Here is a 20,348-nt window from a genome sequence, read left to right as displayed (position 1 = left end):
GTAATCACACTTTGATTTTTGTATTGTCTCGATGTCGTATCCATAGACGATCACACAAAGTGTGAATACCGATTCGTTGTATTATCTCGACTCAGTCCATAGACAATCACTTTCGGTAAGAGGACTTATAGGTGGAAAAGTTTAAGATTGTGGTATATTTGGGCACCCTCGTCTTTTCAGATTGGATAATATTTATAGATGTTTCTTTCAAAGAAGAATATTTCACAATGAGTCTGTGGACCAAGAATCTTTATGCACCTAGCGGCAGGTTGGTACAAAGAAATTTTGAGGATTCGTGCAGAAGCGAAAGCTTTACTCAAGGAAGGTAAATGGCTAATGGATAATATTTTATTTATTGTGTTCGTGGTTACAGATTGCAAATAACTAGAAGATATAATAATAATGAAATTTTGGAAATTCCGTGGAAGGCGGAAAACACAATGTAAGAGGCGAAAAATATTCTTCAAAATCTTCCACAAGCTCGAGAACAATATATCAACAAGAAACATAATGCAGCAGCAGACTCAATTGCTAAAGAAGCAAGAACACATAAGCTTCCTCATATGTCGACTCATTTGAACCAAAAAGTCCAAAAATCTACTATCATTTGTAATAACTTCAATAAGCAAGAAATTGCTTACTTGAGTATTTCATACTCAAGTGTGGAGTACGAAACAATCGAGTATGAAATCATACTCATTCTTAACTCGAGTATATATTGAGTATGGATTTAAATTGTGTTCGATGTTTTTTAACATTAGCATATAATCGGTAGATGTGATAGTTCATCTCGACCGTGAATCTAAACTAGATAAAAAGGAAGGCTTAATTATTAATATATACAATTTCCTCACCTCTTTCCATATCTGCACCTCTTTTAGCTAATTTATCCGCTAAGAAGTTTACTTCTCGAAATGTATACACAAACTGAATTATTCTCAAGATTTTACAGATTTTATTTCATCTTGCTTTCACGAACCAAAGAATCATTTCAGAGAATAAATTGAAATGGCAGATTTCGGGTCAAAATGAACAAGCAGATTTCTAACTCCAAACTCCACAGCCCATTCAGAAACATATATAACTACCATGACTTTTGCACTAAAATTGGTTGCAATGCCCAACCTTCCTGATTTAGCAAAAACAAGTCTCCTTTGTAGATTCTGTTTAGTAAACATAACAAGCTCAACCATAGTTACCTCTTGATGCTCCATCACAACAAACTAAAGTTTGGTTATCAACTGGTAAAGAAAAAATGATCTCTAGAATGATGTTGCTCCTTCACTTTTCTCATTCTGAATCTGATCTAGTATTGCAATTTTATACATCAAATCCACCTATGGAATGAAGGTACATATCTTTTAAATCCTGATCTTGTAAAACAACTTTTCACCCTTCCCATGGACTTTGAAATCAGTGTTGCTTTCAATTTGCAGTGATCAAATTTTTTATTTTCTATCTCTGGAACACAACCAATGTGAAGAGGCAGCATGCAAACCTTAACTTGGGTTACTGGAAGAAGCAAGTGAGAGGATGTTTTCTCTTGCTTTTCCTGCGGATTCCCCGATGGCCCACCTATTTGGAAAAAGAAAATAAATACACTAACATGCAGTATCTGTTATCTTTTCCCAAATCTCAAGCACTTATTGTGTTTTGATTCAGTGATAGTCGAGTTTGAAGTGGAATTCTGTTTTGGTGGCTTTACAATTGTAAGCTTCTCCATTGCATTCATGAACTTTCGCAAGTGCTTGATGAAGTCCGGATAAGTTTCTAAGTTACAGTGTCCACCACCTTTAATACATAGGGGATCGTACTTTTCCTTGGACAATTCCCATAAGCGCTTACCGTGAGACCAATCCACGATATCATCACTAGTCCCCTGCCCATAATGACCAACGAAAATAAATATTTAATAACACAATTGAAAAACGAATATAACTAATTCATCAAAATGGGTTTGGTATAGCCAGATTAAAGTCCAGACAATTTTCTAGAAGTTAGCTTATTTCTTTGATTAATGAAATTATTTAGATGTCTATATTAAGTGTCAAATAGTAAGGCACCACACTGCCAATTCTCGTATTTTCGATGTGGTGTTAAAGATAACATGTTGACTAAGAGAAGCAACCCACATGTCACTTGTGGTCAATTCTTTTCAGACATAAAATTGCACAATCTGAAAATATATAGAATATACTCGAAAAAATATAGCCTAGTAATTCCTCCACCTCCACAGGATGAGTCAAACGAGCATCTCACAACAATACCTGATCGCCGTGCTAGATGTTGGAACACATGATGTCTACACACCTATAGCTCTTATACTTTTTTAGCAACTACATATTACTGTAGAGTTTAATATAAAGCACTCTCCCATATATTCTTACTAGCATTGGTTTGTGAGCTTCTATACATTAACTTCTTACCAAATACTAGGATGAACACGCCCTTTGGTTGTACCATCCAGTTTTTTTCTCTCCATATCTTGGTGTCTATCAACTATCGATTCTAGAATGCTCTCAGGAGTGGTATAGCCTCTAGTCGTATATGGGTCATGACACCCTTTATACACCAATTAATGGTTGAACTGCACATACGACTCAGAAAGGAGTTTCTATAGTTGTGTGGATAAAATAAAAAGGAAAACCAATATGTTTAGAACATAAGAGAAAAGCCCACTATAACGCATAGATATGCATTTCAATCGAGAAAAAGGTACACAATAAGAAATCAACACGAGGCAAAGTTAACCTTGAACTTTCAAGACTTCATAGTCACCTCTTTCATCTTCGGTCGAAGTACGTTTTTGAAATGTTAATGGAATTAGTAGCTAAATTGGAGGCTTTAATCATATATTAAGGTTCAAGAAAGCTTAGTTCATAAAGAATGTCGATAATATCTCTCAACTCCAATCTAAACTGAAATATGAACCTTTTAAGTTTTAACATAAGAAAAATGTACATCATGCATAGATTAGTTAATGGAGTAAATGGGTTTATTAATGCAACAGGGACTGAGCAAGCCGGGAAACTAGCTTTTAGTTGAACTTCTGTATTCCAGGAGAAACCAACGAGGGTAGGGTACACAATAACTGAGTTAAACATGGATACATGTGGATGTTGTTCCATTCTTTTCATAATTTCTGGTGGAATGATCCATAGATACATCTAAGCAACTACGTAGTCATCGAAATAAAATTTAATCTACAACCTAACAAAATAAAAACTTGGAACAAGAAAAGCTATACATCCTAAGGCAGAGTCAGAGATATGGGGTACACGATGATTATGACAAACAAATACACATGTTCATGTTGTTAGGAGTCAAAAAGGGAAGATAAACTCAAGGCTTGATAAAACAAAGATGAAGTCATATTACCAACTATAAATAACTATATTATCATAAAAACAAATTGATTGCAACAACTAACTGAAAGAATAATTGAAAAAAAGTTTGAGATAAAGGGCAACGTACGGGAGATAAAATATTAACAATAGGATAATGACTCAATCAAGGTAGCAAGGTCAAGATAGCAAGGTACATATTGGAAGACATTTCAAACTTATAGTGTTACCAAACTAGCTCTGTATTTAGCATAAAAAGCACAAGGAAAAAATGGACAGTGATGTTAAAGAAATTAAGGAAGCAAAAAACTAGTAACTTTAACACACTTACATGTATAACAAGAACTGGGCAATTTACATGTCGTATTTTGTCAATGTTCTGCAATTAAGAAAAAAATAGACCTCCTAAGTACAAATCAAAATAGATAAGAAAGAATTTCTACGTTATTTTTATAACTACAAGGAAGAAGAAGAAGAAGAAACATACAATCCCATACTCACTTTAAATATGTCAAACCAGAGTGTGACCTTGATAGGATACAACACCCGAATGCCTGAAAGTATTACACTGTGAAGGATAACAGCCCTGATTCGAGGAAGACGTGAAGCCAAATGTAATGTAGGTCCGCTCCCAACAGACTGGCCATACAGGATTATATCCTCCTGCTTAAATCCATAATTTCTCTTCAAGCAATTATACACCGCTTCTATGTCATAGTATGTGTTGAACTCAGATGGCTACACCATCAACATGAACATCAATTAGCAGGAACACAATACATAAATAAAACCCCTTTTATTTCTTCCTTTTCTTTTGTTTGTTAGTTGTTAATTGGATACACTCTTAACTTTCTTTCGATTCTTTTGGCATTCAAATAATTACAAGTGCATCAGGGAAGATATATCGCTTACCTTGCCAGAGGAGGCTCCATATCCTGAGTAATTGTAACTGAAATTACACCAAATGTATTTTTGTCAGCACACAAGAAATCTTTTCTATGCACTAATTTCATCACTACCCAACAGAAAATCCAGTAAAAACTATGATATATTCCCAATGTAAAATCCTAGATGAGGGTCAGGAATCATACTAAAATCATTTTTTGAAAATTCTATTTGTCTAACCTCTAATTGAAGATGAACTAAAATAAGGGATCAAACTATAAGATCAATATTGCATTTATTTTAAGCTTATTTTAGCATAAGAAGAAAGGAACAGAAACAATAATGGTTGTCAAGACTGTTTTTTAAGCATTAAATACAAAAGAATGACAAACATTCTGGATTTCAGATTTAGATATAATCGAAACAAAAACAAGAGTTTAATATATATATATATATATATAAATTAAGTTTGATTTTGTTTACTATCTTTAATAAATGAAAACCAGTTTTAAAAAATAATAGAAGAAGAAGAAGAGTTATTACTGAGCTTAAAGAATAAGGAAAGTACAGAAAATCTAATCAACAGAAACCTGATAAAATAAAATAGACAAAACTATTTCCCGTTTCATAGAAAAAACATGAGAAGAAAAAAACCATGAGAGAGTAGAGAGAGAGAGAGAATTACCTCATGATGTTTACACGAAGATGAGCTCTGAGCTCGATGAAGAGTTCTTGCATCTGACCCAAATCAGCGGCGTTGCCATGAGAATATAGAATAGTAAATCTAGCAATAGGGTGTTTCCAAAAACTGACAACAATTTTATTACCCCCTTTGGTATCAAGCAAATGAGATTCCATATTTTTATCAGCGGAAACCTCTGAAAATACTACCTTCCCTTCTCCATCTTTAAAAACATCATAGGTTGGTGGGTCTGGTGGAAAAAACGCAAATTTTGCAGCCACGCTCGACGTTACATTTTCCATTAAAACCTATCTATCTACTCACAATCACCTCTTTTTTTCTCTGTTTTTTTCCAGAAAATTAACAATACCAAAAAAATTCTAAACATAAATCTTCAAAAAAAGAAAAAAAAAAATTTCTTAACATTTCTCCCTTCATACAGACCATTTAATCAACCAGAATGACAACAAAACATGAATAACTTTCTTTTTTGGTTTTACAAAAGGATTTGAATCAAATCCAAGTGACAAATAAGGTAGTAGAAGAATTGGTGGTAATAATTGGATCCGAACAAAGTGGGTATAAGATGGAACTTTTGCTGGATAAATAAAACAAAAGTATGTTTAAAATAATTATGTGTACATACTTATTTTATATCCAATACAAGTTCCAGCTCATACCCATTTTGTTCGGATCCACTTCTTACCTCCAATTCTTCTACTACCTTATTTGCCACTTGGATTTAATTCAAATCCTATTGTAAAACCTAAACGAAAAAAGTTATTCATGTTTTTTTGTTATTCTGGTTGATTAAATGGTATGTATGAAGGGAGAAATGTTAAGAAAAGATTTTTTTTTCTTTTCGAAGAGTAATGTTAAGAAAAGTTATGGCATTGTTAATTCTCTGAAAACCAAAAAAAAAAAAAAAACTACAGAGAAACAAATAGGTGATTGTAAGTAGATAGATACGTTTAAATGGGAAATGTAACGTCGAGCGTGGATGCAAAATTTGCGTTTTTTCCACCAGACCCACCTACCTATGATGTTTTTAATGATGGAGAAGGAAAGGTAGTATTTTCAGGGGTTTCCGCTGATAAAAATATGGAACCTCATTTGCTTGATACCAAAGGGGGTAATAAAATTGTTGCCACTTTTTGGAAACATCCTTTTGCTAGATTTACTATTCTATATTCTCATGGTAAAGCCGCTGATTTGGGTCATATGCAAGAACTCTTCACTGAGCTCAGAGCTTATCTTCGTGTACACATCATGAGGTAATTCTCTCTCTCTACTCTCTCATGGTTTTTTTTCTCGTGTTTTTCTATGAAATGGGAAATGGTTTTGTTTATTTTATTTTATCAGGTTTCTGTTGATTAGATTTTCTGCACTTTCCTTATACTTTAAGCTCAGTAATAACTCTTATTCTTCTTCTTCTTCTTCTTATTTAACTATTATTTCTTGAATCTGGTTTTCATTTATTAAAGATAGTAAACAAAATCAAACTTATATATATATATATATATATATATATATTTGAAACTCTTGTTTTTGTTTGGATTATATCTAAATATGAAATCTGAAATCCAGATTGTTTGTCATTTTTTTTGTATTTAATGTTTAAAAAACAGTCTTGACAACCATTATTTTTTCTTTTCCTTTCTTCTTGTGCTAAAATAAGCTTAAAATAAATGCAAGATTGATCTTATAGTATGATCCCTTATTTTAGTTCATCTTCAATTAGAGGTTAGACAAACAGAATTTTCAAAAAATGATTGCAGTATGATTCCTGACCCTCCTCTCTGATTTTACTTTGGGAATCTATCATAGTTTTTACTGGATTTTCTGCGGGGTAGTGATGAAATTAGTGCATAGAAAGCTTGCATATGTGCTGACCAAAATACATATGGTGTAATTTAAGTTATGATTACTCAGGATATGGGGCCTCCTCTGGCAAGGTAAGCGATATATCTTCCCTGATGCACTTGTATTATTTAAATGCCCCAAAAGAATCGAAAGAAAATTAAGAGTGTATCCAATTACCAACTAACAAACAAAAGAAAGGGAAGAAAGGGGTTTTATTTATGTATTGTGTTCCTTCTAATTGATGTTCATGTTAATGGTGTAGACATATGAGTTCAACACATACTATGACATAGAAGCGGTGTATAATTGCTTGAAGAGAGATTATGGAATGAAGCAGGAGGATATAATCTTGTATGGTCAGTCTGTTGGGAGCGGACCTACATTACATTTGGCTTCACGTCTTCCTCGACTCAAGGCTGTTATCCTTCACAGTGCAATACTTTCAGGCATTCTGGTGTTGTATCCTGTCAAGGTCACACTCTGGTTTGACATATTTAAAGTGAGTATGGGATTGTATGTTTCTTCTTCTTCTTCTTCCTTGTAGTTATAAAAATAACGTAGAAATTCTTTCTTGTTTATTTTGATTTGTACTGAGGAGGTCTATTTTTTTCTTAATTGCAGAACATTGACAAAATACGGCATATTAATTGCCCAGTTCTTGTTATACATGTAAGTGTGTTAAAGTTACTAGTTTTTTGCTTCCTTAATTTCTTTAACATCACTGTCCATTTTTTCCTTGTGCTTTTTATGCTAAATACAGAGATAGTTTGGTAATACTATAAGTTTGAATTGTCGTCCAATATGTACCTTGCTATCTTGATTGAATCATTATCCTATTGTTAATATTTTATCTCCCGTACGTTGCCCTTTATCTCAAAATTGTTTTAATTATTCTTTCAGTTAGTTGTTGTAATCAATTTGTTTTTAAGATAATACAGTTATTTATAGTTGGTAATGTGACTTCATCTTTGTTTTATCAAGCCTTGAGTTTATCTTCCCTTTTTGACTCCTAACAACATGAACATGTGTATTTGTTTGTCATAATCATCGTGTACCCCACACCTTTGACTCTGCTTTAGGATATATAAATTTTCTTGTTCCAAGTTTATATTTTGTTAGGTTGTAGATTAAATTTTATTTCGGTGACTACGTAGTTGCTTGGATGTAACTATGGATCATTCCACCCAGAAATTATGAAAAGAATGGAACAACATCCGCATGTATCCATGTTAACTCTGTTATTGTGTACCCTACCATCGTTGGTTTCTCCTGGAATACATAAATTCAACTAAAAGCTAGTTTCCCGACTTGCTCAGTCCTTGTTGCCTTAATAAAACATTTTCCTCCATGAACTAGTCTATGCATGATGTACACTTATCCTATGTTAAAACTTAAATGGTTCGTATTTAAGTTTAGATTGGAGTTAGACAGATATTATCGATCTTATTTATAAACTAATCTTTCTCGAACCTTAATATATGATTAAAGGCTCCAATTTAACTACTAATTCCCATTAGCATTTCAAGAACGTACTTCGACCGAGGAAGAAATTGGTGACTATGAAGTCTTGAAAGTTCAAGGTTAACTTTGCCCCGTGTTTATTTCTTACTGTGTACCTTTTTCTTGATTGAAGTGCATATTCATACGTTATAGTGGGCTTTTATCTTATGTCTTAAACATATTGGTTTGCCTTTTTATTTTATCCACACAGCCACAGAAACTCCTTTCTGAGTTGTATGTGCGATTCAACCACTAATTGGTGTATAAAGGGTGTGATGGCCCATATACGACTAGAGGATATACTACTCCTGAGAGCATTCTAAAATCAATTTTTGATAGACACCAAGATATGGAGAAGAAAAAAATATTGGGTGGTACATCCAAAGGGGGTGTTCATCCTAGTATTTGGTGAGAAGTTAATGTATAGAACTCACAAACCAATGCTAGTAAAATATATGAGAGAGTGCTTTATATTAAATTCTACAGTAATATGTAGTTCTTAACAAAGTATCAGAGTTATAGGTGTCTAGACAGCATGTGTTACAACATCTAGCATGGCGGTCAGGTATTGTTGTTAGATGCTCGTTTGACTCCTCTTGTGGAGGTGGAGGAACGACTAGGCTATATTTCTTAGGGTACATTCTATATGTTTTCAGATTGTGCAATTTTATCTCTAACATAATTGACCACAAGTGACATGTGGATTGCTTCCCTTAGTCAACATGTTATCTTTAACACCACAACGACAATACGAGAATTGGTAGTGTGGTGCCTTACTATTTGACACTTAATATAAACATCTAAATAATTTCATTAGTCAAAGGAATAAGATAACTGCTAGAACATCATCTGGAGTTTAATCAGGCTATACCAAACCCATTTTGATGAATTAGTTATATTCGTTTTTCGATTGTGCTATTAAAGATTTATTTTCGTTGTTCTTTATGGGCAGGGGACTAGTGATGATATAGTGGATTGGTCTCACGGTAAGCGCTTATGGGAACTGTCCAAGGAAAAGTACGATCCACTATGGATTAAGGGTGGTGGAAATTGCAACTTGGAAACTTATCCGGACTTCATCAAACACTTGCACAAGTTTATGAATGCAATGGAGAAGCTTACTATTGTAAAGCCACCAAAACAGAATTCCACTTCAAACTCGACTATCACTGAATCAAAACACAACAAGTGCTTGAGATTTTGGAAAAGATAACTGATACAACATGTTAGTGTATTTATTTTGTTTTTCCAAATAGGTGGGCCATCGGGGAATTCGCAGGAAAAGCAAGAGAAAACCTCCTCTCACTTGCTTTTTCCAGTAACCCAAGTTAAGGTTTGCATGCTGCCTCTTCACATTGGTTGTGTTCCAGAGATAGAAAGTAAAACTTTTGATCATAGCAAATTGAAAGAAACACTGATTTCGAAGTCCATGGAGGTGAAAATTTGTTTTACAGTATCAAGATTTAAAAGATATGTACCTTCTTTATATAAGCGGATTTGATGTATAAAATTGTAATATTAGATCAGATTCAGAATGAGAAAAGTAAAGAAGAAACACATTTTAGAGATCATTTTTGCTTTATCACTTGACAACCAAACTTTATTGTGTTACGATGGAGCATCAAGAGGTAACCATGGTGGAGCTTGTTATGGTTTAATAAACAAAATCTTCAAAGGAGAGTTTTTTTTGCTAAATAAAGAAGGTTGGGCATTGCAACCAATTTTAGTACAAAAGTCATGGCGGTTATATATGTTCTGAATCCTGGCTAAACTAGGCCTATGCCAATTATTTGGGGCCTATCAAATTTCCCTTCCCACTCCGCCGAATGGCTATGGGGTGCCAAACTTCTCAAAAACTCTAATTTACCCCCAAATTAATTCTTAAAACTAACCCATATAAATAATAATCCTTACCATTTCAGCAAAATCCAAAAACGTAAAAACCTAAATCAGAAAAACTTTCTATTTTTATCATAATCTTTCCAAATTCTCAAAACCCTAATCAAAAAATTTTTCATCCTCTTCTCGAACGATCTTCGATCCAACCAAGAAAAAGGTAAATCTCCATCAACCCGTTATAGTATTCGCATTTCTTCATTGATTTACATGTTTAAATCTTCGATTTTTTAAAACCAAAATCTTTGATCTTACCCATAATCAGTTTATGTTGACATATCGAATAAACCGATTCTGGGTTTTGTTCTTCGGCCATGAAGAGCATGCAGAGTAATCAGTTTATATAATGATTAACATCGACCGGTTCTGTGTTCGAATTCGGAATATGAAAAGACATCACCAGAATCAGTTTATAAGTGCATTAGCATAAACCGATTCTGGGTACTAATTTTTTTTTAACTCCATGTTTCCACAATTGGATTTTATTTGCTTGTTAATGTACCGATTGTGGAATTGTCCCTTCAGATTCCATTTCATAATCGGTTTTTATATATGTATCACATAAACCGATTGTTTATGTTTGACATTCCTGTGTGTTTTGTTGTTGAGAATCGGATTACATATGTATAATTATGTACCGATTGTTAACTTGATTTTTTTTTTTTGTAGATATGGACTTCGGCCACCTTGCATTTCACTCTCGGGATCTCACCCATGAGGACATTCACATGGCATCATAACCAGTGCGAGAAAAAAGCCTATACAAGTTTGCATATAGGCGTGAGACCCTTTTGGAGAAAGCACTCGCACTGGTAGACAAGTTTGCACTGGAAGAGCTCCATGAGGTCATTTAGGTTGCGAGGAGAAGGGGGGATTTGATTTCAGCTGAGAGGGATCGCCACAGAAATTTGGAAGCTATGTTTGAAGAAATGGATGAATATCAAGCCATGGATGATGCAGAAGCTGCTGCTCTTGATGCTGGTGGTGGTGGTGCTGCTGCTGCTGCAAATGCTCCTGGCGTTGTTACTCCTGATGCTAGTGCTCCATGATTTATAAGTTTAAGTTTTAAGTATTAAAAGTTTTAGGTTTTAAGACTTGGTTGTTTAAGTTTTTAACACTCTTTTGGGATGATTAAGTTTTATATATTGGATGATCCTGGTTTGAACTTAATACACTTAAGATTTTAATTATAATTATATGTGTATCAAACAAGTCTATGCATACTCAACAATTATGTTATCAAAACAATACTCATAATCGGTCTACTCGATATGTCAATATAATCCGATTGTTTAGGGTCTATCAGGAAGTCGATTTATGTGTGGGTCAGTATAATCCGATTCGGCCTGTACGAGTGGCCCTTAGCCCTTAGGTATTAACTATCGCTTATAAACAAGGCAGACCTATAATTGGGTTGAATGAGCAAAACACTTAGCGGTGAAACGTCTATCATTTTTCTGTAATCAAGACAAACTCCACCGGAATCCTCTCCTCTGTTACCAAAATCCTCTACAGAATCACCAATATTTATCACGTAAAGGTAACATTTGAAGTCATATTTCGTGGGTTTCATTTATTTTTCGTTTGTTCGTTGATTTTTGAGTGTCAATATTATGTTTTCTTCATTTGTAGTTCATCTGGAAGACCCAATCCGATGAGGGCAGTGATGAATCTGATGACTACCTGCACAAAAACCCTAAGTTTATTAAGATATTACCTGAAGAAGAAAACCACAATGGCGAGCCTCCCTCAAGATATTATCATGGTTATACTTTTCAGTTAACCAGTCAAATCCATCTCTCGCTTCAGGTGTGTGTGCAAACTCCGGTATGAATTGTTCAAAGACCCTAAGTTTATCAAGATGCAGTTTCAACATGCTACTTCAAAACTACAGATTTAGTGTTCTACTTGCATCGTATAACGCCCATGGCTTACATTATTATTCCATAGATTTTGATGAAACTAATCACCCAATTGAGACATTTAGATTTACTAGCAAATGTCCATTGCATATGGTTTCATGTGATGGTTTAATTGGCTCATATGATTTTGGGATTATGATCTGCTTGTCGAATCCATCAACTCTAGAATACAAGTACATACCGACATTAGATCATTACGAATCCGATAATAGGAATTCCTTTTTGAGATATGGGGTTTTGTACGATTGGAAAATTGATGATTACAAGTTGTTAAAGTTAGTGGCTGACACAGAATTTAGTGTTACTTCTGAAGTTTGGGTTTGTAGATTAGGTTCAAATTCATGGGATAGCATTGGAAACATACCTTACAATGTACGGGATATTAAATTTTCTGAGAAGCCTTTAAATGGAATTATTCATTGGATAGGAAACTCTAAAGTTATAGTCTCGTTCGATATAGTTGAAGAGAGACTCGAAGAGAGAATTAAAGAGATCCAAATACCTTGTTGCTATCTGGACGATGGATTGTACTCGTATAAAGATGTGAGAGTGGGTCTCTTGGGAGAAGACCTTTACCTATCAGTGAATGCTAGACATGAGAGAAACATCGACCTGTGGGTGATGACAGATTATGGAGATATAGATTCTTGGACCAAAATTTTCAGCTTTTCGAAAGATGATGTAAATTTTGATAGATGCATTATCTCTATAAGAGTCGCGAGATTCTATTACAAGGTGTATGTTCAAAAGGCAAGCAGGATGCCTTAGTCGCATATGACCCAAATAGCGGAAGACTTGTGACTCTTGATATCCCCTGCATACCAAAACATTTTTATGCGACTACTTTTATTGGAAGTCTAGTTTCACTCAATTCAGGTGAATTCCTGAAGGCTACAAAAGTATCTAAGATAGATTTTGCCATTGGTAAGTTCTTATTGCTGACAGTTGAGCTAGTGGAATCTGGGTATTTGAAGTTAACAAGGTTGGACCGATACGACTTCATTTTTCTAGTTTATCTGGCAGGCAATCTATTGGCATATGGATATTATCTTTATAATCTTTTTTCTGAAAATGGTGTTAGCAGCATATGTGGTCATCCATGAAAGAAACAACAAAGATGTTGGTGGTTTATCCTTAGTAGCCATTGAAATACAAATTTCTCCATTACTTCTTTTATTTCTCGTCTTTCTGCTATATGGTGGAAGTTTTTCATAAGTAATCTGGGTGCAATTACAGTTTGCAAACTATCATCATCTTAGTTTCTCGTTGTCCAAAGTTTGAAGGTTTTCATTCAGATGATGGCCAGGAGGAAAAAGATTAGCAGCCATTGAAATACTAAATTTCTCCGTTACTTCTTTAAATTCTCGTCTTTCTGCTATATGATGGAAGTTTTTCATAACTAATTCTGGGTACGGTTTTGGTTTGCAAACTATCGTCAGCTTAGTTTCTTGTTGTCCAAAGTTCGAAGGTTTTCGTTCAGATGATGGCCAGGAGGAGAAAGATTAGCAGCTTCATCACGATCTCTTAAAGAATTCTCTTTATGAAACTTGAAGTACTGTATCCTTCTTAGACGAAACTGCCAAATTTGCAGGGATTGAATTCCCTCTCATATTTAGTTATCACTGTGTGTAAAAGCCAAAGTTATTAACAGATCCCTTGCATCTTTAAATTCACAGACTGTAGAAACTAGTATATGATGTTTTTGGTGCTTTTGATGCATATTCCATGTGTGTGTGAAATCAAAGTTAGTTCAGAATGTACTTGCATCTTGTGAATGTAAGGTATAGCTGGACAGACCAAAAAACTACAATTTTCAAGTGTGTTGTTGATTCAGATGATTCTCTGTTTAATTACTCTTCTGAATTAGATTTCGAAAGCTATCTTGAAGAATCTTGTGAATAAGCATACCAAGATGGTCACTGAAATTTCTATGAACAACTTGGAACAGACCCATTGCACAGAAAAACAATGTTATCATTTCTTGATGGCAGTGTTTAACTCAATTTGGAATCAATAGATGGCAGTGTTGTTGTGTTTCAATAAAACCATCCACCATCCAAGCTGCAGCTGATGCCCAGGCTGCTCCCAAGACCATGCTTCTGCAATTTTGTGCACTTTGCGAGTAACATAGAGAAGTTGGAGTATCTGTCTGAAGGTAACAGATTTGAGAATGAGACCTCTATTTATTCTGCTTGCCAGAAATTTTCTGGCAACCTTATTCAAGTTGCATCTCAGAAAAAATGGATCCACAGAACGTTCATCCATTGAATATTTATTGACCAATGGCCAGTACTAGCACGACTGCACTGCCCACTGGACTCTGAAATAGAGAACTTGAAAGTTAAAACCAGCAGGTCCCCGATAATGAGAAGAAAAGCAAAGTAGGTCCCACTTTACCAAAAATGAAGCATGTGGGAGCCACCTCAAAATACATAGTCAACGATTCTTTTCAACACAACACTGAAATCTGAAACTGTACAGAATCTACTTTTGGATAAAATCATAAAGAACACACAAGATCGAGTGGATATAGAGTTATGAATCTTATGATGATGATGAAGTGATCAGATAGTTTACAAAAAATGATTAAGCATTCTTTGATTCATGTAATTGAGTTGTATTTACTCCAAATCATAACCTACGATCTGAAATTCTAACCCTGCATTTCTAGTTCAAATCAAATAAATCCCTAAAATAACAAAAAAAAAAAAAAAAACTCCAAGAAAATCCCTAATGCTCTTCGAGAACCTGTTGATGTTGTTTGTCTTGATGGAGTTGATGTTGTTGATGATGATCCTCACTATTTTCAGCAGATGAAGGTTGAAATAACATTGCCGTAAACGGCATATGTCTATTATTATAACCACCACCGCAACCACCACCACCATTTGCAGCACCACTGCCAGCAACCGAGTATTCCAATCCAACTGGTTGACACAAATATAAACGAAACATCGACTGCTGCGAAGACGCTGCTGACGACGAGTCAAACTTGTGTTGCACATCGTTTAAGAAGTTATTACCACCATTACTGAGTTGATGACTCGTCCGATTCGACTCAGAACATGTTTCACTAATAGATGCAGCAATAGTTCCGGTGCCAGTAGCAGCAATGATCGATGATTCGGCATGATGAAGTAACCATTCAATAGTTTCACCATCAGATTTATGACCTAGTTCGCGAGTCAATTGAAATATTCTCGCTGCACATATTGCTGGTACCCGCACTCTTCTCCCTCTTCCGTTCACTTTTGTATGTCTGTCTCTTGATGCTGATGATCTTTTCGCAAGTGTCTTCTTCACCGGTGTTGCTGATTGTTGCTGCAAAATTGATAATGCTTCTTCTTGATGTTGAAGAACCAAATCGGAACTCATGATTAAGCTAGGGTTTTTGTTTGACGAAAGAAAAAATATGAGTTTATTTCTGGTTTAGTTAGGGTTTTAAGAAGAAATTTGAGAGATGAGAAAAGGAAAAATGAAAAGTTTGTGATTTACTGGGGCCCACCAAAACAGTTTATATGATTCTCGTGATGGGGTAGATATGGAAGTAATTATACTCCTTATTTGATTTCTTAGTGATGTGTATCCCAAGAGGGGTAAGCGTGACTTTGAGGAGTTTTTAACGGTGGATGTTGGAGGTGTCGCGTATGTCTTGAGGTGGATGATTGGTTAGAAGTACAACAATTAAATCAGGAAATCCATGACTGGTAGGGGCCATTGAAGTGAGACACCTGTTTCCGATCTGAGTTATTATGAGATTTTTGAATAAGGATAGTGGGGTCCTAGGCTGCCTTCGGGAAAGGATTTTGTGGGTCCCGCTGGCTTTATTTTCAAAGGAAGTGTTGCTGCTGCACCAGTCGGAGAAGTTTTTTTGCTCCGGGAATCATCGTGGGGAGAAATTCCGTGAACGTATTTCGGTTAATTTGTCACAGTTACACCATCAGACTGTTCACTAGCCACACATATGAATGTTTGGGTTCCAAAGATGTTGCAAAGGAAATGTTGTCATCTCCATTTGATTTCGGTTAATTTGTTTTTACTAAAAATAAAAGTCGGATCTTTCTCCGTTGTTATCCATAATCCACAAACTAGGGTAATGATTCCGTGTCTCCATTTTTCCTTTTATCATAGCCCACAAATAATCAGGTGAACAGGTGAGAGGGTGAGTTGAAAAATCGGCGACTCACCGAATCAAACAAAATTTTAGTTTTGTTTTTTTCTTTGTTTCGTACGAAATTTTATATTCATGAGACCAAAAAAATATTTTAACCATACATTCCTAACTGTTGCTAGATATAAAAACAGGTTATGATAAAAAAATTATACAATTATTATTTGATAATATTTTTCATTAAAATGGAAGCAAAATCATCAAGTTCTCTGTCTACACCATCTGAACTTCTAGAAAAATTAATTAGAGATTTATAGGAAGATCATGTTGGTAATAACAATTCTACTAATATTTTGATTTATAATTATAATGAGGTAATACTAAAAATCTTTCATCTTACTATTTAATTAATATTGTATTTATAATTATTGATTAAACTATTTTATTATGATTATATCTTGATCTTCGTTATTAAATCTATGCATATACTACATAGAATGAAAATGATGTACCAAATCATGAATCACAACACATAAGGTTGGAGATAACATCAATCTAACCTCCTGACACTGGTTTTGTCGATGTAAGAAATGCTTTTACAACCGATCAGGTATGGAATTTTGCATATTCATTTACCTTGAAAAATGTAGGTATTTGAAAGTTAGTATATTTAATTTTTAATATCTATTGGCAATTTATTGTAGTTATTTGCAAGTCATCAAGATATGATTAATTGGTGTCAATCAGTCGGAAAGAAGAAACATACAATTGTGATTATTAGAAAATCACAGCAAAAACCCAACGACAAAGGGTTATTCACCATTTTCGCATGCGAAAGGTTTTGGGAGCACGTGGAGAAAAATAAAAAAAAATCCAAAGGAACCGATCAACGGGAAAAGAAAAAGAAGAGTTGTGGGATCATAAAAATGTCCATGTCCTTTTGAATTGAGAGGTAATTGTGTGGGTGTGGTTAAATGGGATATCCATTTGAATTAAGAGGTAATTGTGTGGATGTGGTTAAACGGGTTTGCGTGTGAAACATGGAACACATAATAACCAGGCATATGAAAAGCTTACTTGTCATCCTTACCCAGGGAGGTTGACACCAAAAGAGACGGATCTTTGTATCTCATCGACATTAAATCGAATTACTCCGTCTCAAATATTAACTCAGTTAAAGAAAGAAAATTTTGAAAAAATTTCGACAGCGACGACTATCTACAATTGTATGGTAAAATTTCTACTTAAACAATTAGCCAGAAGAATACGGATTTAAAGGCTTTTGGAGCTATGTAACGATCACCACTATGTAACATAAAACAAGAGAGAAGATGGAACAAATGATGTGGTTCAATTATTTTTTTCTCTCCTGAGGGTTCAACACTCCTGCCCGATATTTCCCAAGTTTGGTCATCCTTGATTGTACTTACAAAACCAATTAGTGGAGTATGCCGTTGTTATATTTTGGCGGGGTCACATCTACAAGTCATACTTTTACCATAACATATTGTTTCATGCCTGAAGAGAAGATTAAAGACTGTGTTTGGGCGTTGATAGAACTAAAAGATTTGTATTACCTTGATTATCTTTTATCTTTATTTATTATTGATGACGACCAACAACTTCAAAAGGGTGTCGCAGAAATATTTCCTGAAGCAACAAATCTGCATTGTGCATTCCATATCAAAAGAAATGTATGTGCCAATTTGAAAACAAGTATGAACAAGGATACTCCAAAAGACTTTGAGAAAATAAAAGGAGAGTGGGATGTTCTTTGGATGTCTGAATTGTACGCCATGTATAAAATCAACCTTAACTGTGTGGAAATATCATGGGGAAAGATGTACCCAAAGTGGATATGTTATGTTAAGACACAATGGTTGACTCGTAAAGAGAAATTCGTATGTGCATGGACTAATCATATCAAATATTTTGATAATAGAATGAGAAATAATGTTGAAGGTGAGCGTGTTATTCCCAAAAGATTCCTTAAATGTTCTACATGCATTCTTTTTTAATGTTGGAAGGATATGAACAATGTTTTGTTAACCAGGGGGTCAAAATCCGTTCACATTTGAGAAAAGTAAAAACATAAGCTTACATGAACATCATCATAGTCCATATTTCAAGCATTTGGTATATCATGTTTCCAGAACTACGTTGGATTTTATTTTAAGAGAAATTAAGAGTTTGAGAGATCCGGGACATTGTAAACATTTGATTTGCAAAACCCGTGGGTTGCCTTGCGCTTATGAAATAACTAAATGTTATCGCATGGGTAAAACACTTTAGCTCGATTGTATTAACGAACATTGGAAAAAACTTTCATTGGTACCGGTTCATAAGAGAGTGGTGGGATATGTAGATTGAGAATCAATTGTTGAAAAACTCTCGTTGGTACCGGTCCACACATGAGCAGCGTCAACAAATTTTGGATAATTTACTTGAGATGGCAGACCCTAAGATCAACAATAACGCAAGAACCCATAGAGTGTTTTGCAGCAAAGGGTCGTCCTTGTAAAAGTGCCTCCAAGACCAAGACTCAAATATTAACGGATAACTATAGCAAGAGAGAATTTTCGTCTTAAAATAGAATTCTTGGTTCGAAATCTAAAACATCGAAGAATGTTTCTACAAGAAAATAAAATAACTCGACTGCCGATCTAATGAAAAATGTTTTATGTTCCCAAGTAAGCAATGTACCTCCGTCAAAAAGACCTCACAACTACAACAAAACTTCTTTGGTAAGAAAGCCTCACATATACACCAACACGGCTATAACTACTCAAGTATCTAATATGAAGGTTGGGCGACCTACCCGAGTTTATAAAAATGATGACGAAGAATACTTGGATCATATGACATTCTCTCTGGAAAAAATGGAGCAAAATATATCTTTTCATGTAGTTGAAAGATTGGAAAATGTTTCTCCCGGTGGTCATTGTATATTTCGTTCTTGTTCCGAAATGTATGGATTATTTCCAGTAAATGGTTGGAGAAGTGTCAATAAACACATGCTAAATGAACTAGAGAAAAACTGCGACTTGCATATCCCACATGTGGGCGGAGAGAAAAAGAATAATGAAGTAACTAAATCTCTTAGATGCACTTAGAGTATTGTGAATCTGTGATAGAGGCCATGGATTACCTTGCTTGAGATGAGATATATTTTTGCTTCAACATTCAACTGTATCTTGACAGTTATTTTAGATAACAACTGCTTTGTAACCTTGACTACCGGCCCCCTAACGATATCAAGAATGTATCAATCTTCAAAAATTTATAATCAATATTTTGTAAAGGAAATTCTCAAACAAGGAGCTCTGATTTTACAGTGTATCCCGGATGAGAAGACGTATGCAAAGAAGCGGCATTTTCGTGGATTTCTCATTATGAAAGAATGCACCAAAGATAGGATGAAATTTTCCTAACACAAGTCCAAGATGGCCCTATTAAAACCATAAACCTTAGTTAAATGCATAAACCTTATGCATTCAAGTTTTGTTATATGATTCAGGTATTAAACTTTTGTGCCGAGTGATAGACGCATTTATGTGTCTACTGTGTCCTCAATGTTCCGTATTGTTAGTACTCGATTTTGTACTTATTATGGTGTTTTATGTGTTTGTAGGGGAAATAAACATTCTTGGAAAAATCGGCTCGAAAAGTTACTCATGGTACCCCCGGAGGACATTTGCTATACGGACCCTCAGTTAGGGTATTTGACTCTCTCTAAACATGTTTACATGTTCTTAGCTGCCAGATGAGGCGTGATTGAGATAAAATGGGAAACTATATGAGCTGCAAAGTCGTAAAAATATTCCCCGGATATTGTTTTTAATGGCGAGAAGATTTGGGAATTAAGGGGAAGATATTTGGTTCTGGCGTATATAAATGAGGAGTTGAGAAGTCAGCAGGGGGATGAAGAGTTTGGGAGAGTTGCATAGCATCAGAAAGTCGAGATAATCAAGTGGCAGGAAACCACCATTTCTGCTGCTGTGAAGAAAACGAAGAACATCGACCCACACTCATTGGACGCCTAAGGACAGTCGTTTATGCTACAGTGGTAACGACCCACAACCGAGGGTCGTAGTTCAGGAGACAGTCTTAGAGCAACAGTAGTTCTCTAGTTTGTAACAAATATA

At 34.9% G+C, this 20,348-nt stretch overlaps 4 protein-coding genes across 4 annotated transcripts; 2 read left to right on the top strand and 2 right to left on the bottom strand.

Annotated features, from left to right (window-relative positions):
• Window positions 1-457: 457 nt before the first annotated feature.
• LOC113313593 (alpha/beta hydrolase domain-containing protein 17B-like) lies at window positions 458-5,393 on the bottom strand. The gene is made up of 5 exons (XM_026562386.1): window positions 4,915-5,393; window positions 4,257-4,293; window positions 3,846-4,082; window positions 3,676-3,723; window positions 458-1,879 (listed from the first exon to the last, which is right to left on the bottom strand). The coding sequence occupies exons 1-5, from the start codon at window positions 5,211-5,213 to the stop codon at window positions 1,619-1,621; spliced, it is 882 nt and encodes a 293-aa protein (XP_026418171.1). The 5' UTR covers window positions 5,214-5,393; the 3' UTR covers window positions 458-1,618.
• Window positions 5,394-5,597: 204 nt separating this feature from the next.
• Window positions 5,598-9,812, top strand: LOC113313594 (alpha/beta hydrolase domain-containing protein 17B-like). The gene is made up of 5 exons (XM_026562387.1): window positions 5,598-6,185; window positions 6,830-6,866; window positions 7,037-7,273; window positions 7,396-7,443; window positions 9,227-9,812. Exons 1-5 carry the CDS (start codon window positions 5,887-5,889, stop codon window positions 9,485-9,487), a joined length of 882 nt encoding a protein of 293 aa, XP_026418172.1. The 5' UTR covers window positions 5,598-5,886; the 3' UTR covers window positions 9,488-9,812.
• Window positions 9,813-11,592: 1,780 nt separating this feature from the next.
• LOC113309035 (F-box/kelch-repeat protein At3g06240-like) lies at window positions 11,593-13,925 on the top strand. Its single transcript, XM_026557464.1, has 2 exons — window positions 11,593-11,710; window positions 11,803-13,925. Exon 2 carries the CDS (start codon window positions 12,000-12,002, stop codon window positions 12,858-12,860), a length of 861 nt encoding a protein of 286 aa, XP_026413249.1. The 5' UTR covers window positions 11,593-11,710; window positions 11,803-11,999; the 3' UTR covers window positions 12,861-13,925.
• Window positions 13,926-14,622: 697 nt separating this feature from the next.
• Window positions 14,623-15,556, bottom strand: LOC113308190 (transcription factor TCP11-like). Its single transcript, XM_026556670.1, has one exon. It carries the CDS (start codon window positions 15,465-15,467, stop codon window positions 14,823-14,825), a length of 645 nt encoding a protein of 214 aa, XP_026412455.1. The 5' UTR covers window positions 15,468-15,556; the 3' UTR covers window positions 14,623-14,822.
• Window positions 15,557-20,348: the final 4,792 nt, after the last annotated feature.

This window comes from Papaver somniferum, chromosome 9 (assembly GCF_003573695.1).
Source record: "Papaver somniferum cultivar HN1 chromosome 9, ASM357369v1, whole genome shotgun sequence".
Taxonomy (NCBI): domain Eukaryota; kingdom Viridiplantae; phylum Streptophyta; class Magnoliopsida; order Ranunculales; family Papaveraceae; genus Papaver; species Papaver somniferum.
The sequence above is the reverse complement of the archived record's forward strand: the minus strand, read 5'-3'. Positions and strand labels throughout refer to the sequence as shown.

Excerpts from the sequence above, each read along its gene's own strand:
- LOC113309035 (XM_026557464.1), top strand. The coding sequence starts at position 12,000 with ATGAATTGTTCAAAGACCCTAAGTTTATCAAGATGCAGTTTCAACATG.
- LOC113313593 (XM_026562386.1), bottom strand. The coding sequence starts at position 5,213 with ATGGAAAATGTAACGTCGAGCGTGGCTGCAAAATTTGCGTTTTTTCCA. Across the intron at positions 4,294-4,914 it reads CTTCGTGTAAACATCATGAG|TTACAATTACTCAGGATATG; the intron begins GTAATTCTCTCT and ends GTGTAATTTCAG. Across the intron at positions 4,083-4,256 it reads ATGGAGCCTCCTCTGGCAAG|CCATCTGAGTTCAACACATA; the intron begins GTAAGCGATATA and ends TTGATGGTGTAG.
- LOC113308190 (XM_026556670.1), bottom strand. The coding sequence starts at position 15,467 with ATGAGTTCCGATTTGGTTCTTCAACATCAAGAAGAAGCATTATCAATT.
- LOC113313594 (XM_026562387.1), top strand. The coding sequence starts at position 5,887 with ATGGGAAATGTAACGTCGAGCGTGGATGCAAAATTTGCGTTTTTTCCA. Across the intron at positions 6,867-7,036 it reads ATGGGGCCTCCTCTGGCAAG|ACATATGAGTTCAACACATA; the intron begins GTAAGCGATATA and ends TTAATGGTGTAG. Across the intron at positions 7,274-7,395 it reads TCTGGTTTGACATATTTAAA|AACATTGACAAAATACGGCA; the intron begins GTGAGTATGGGA and ends TCTTAATTGCAG.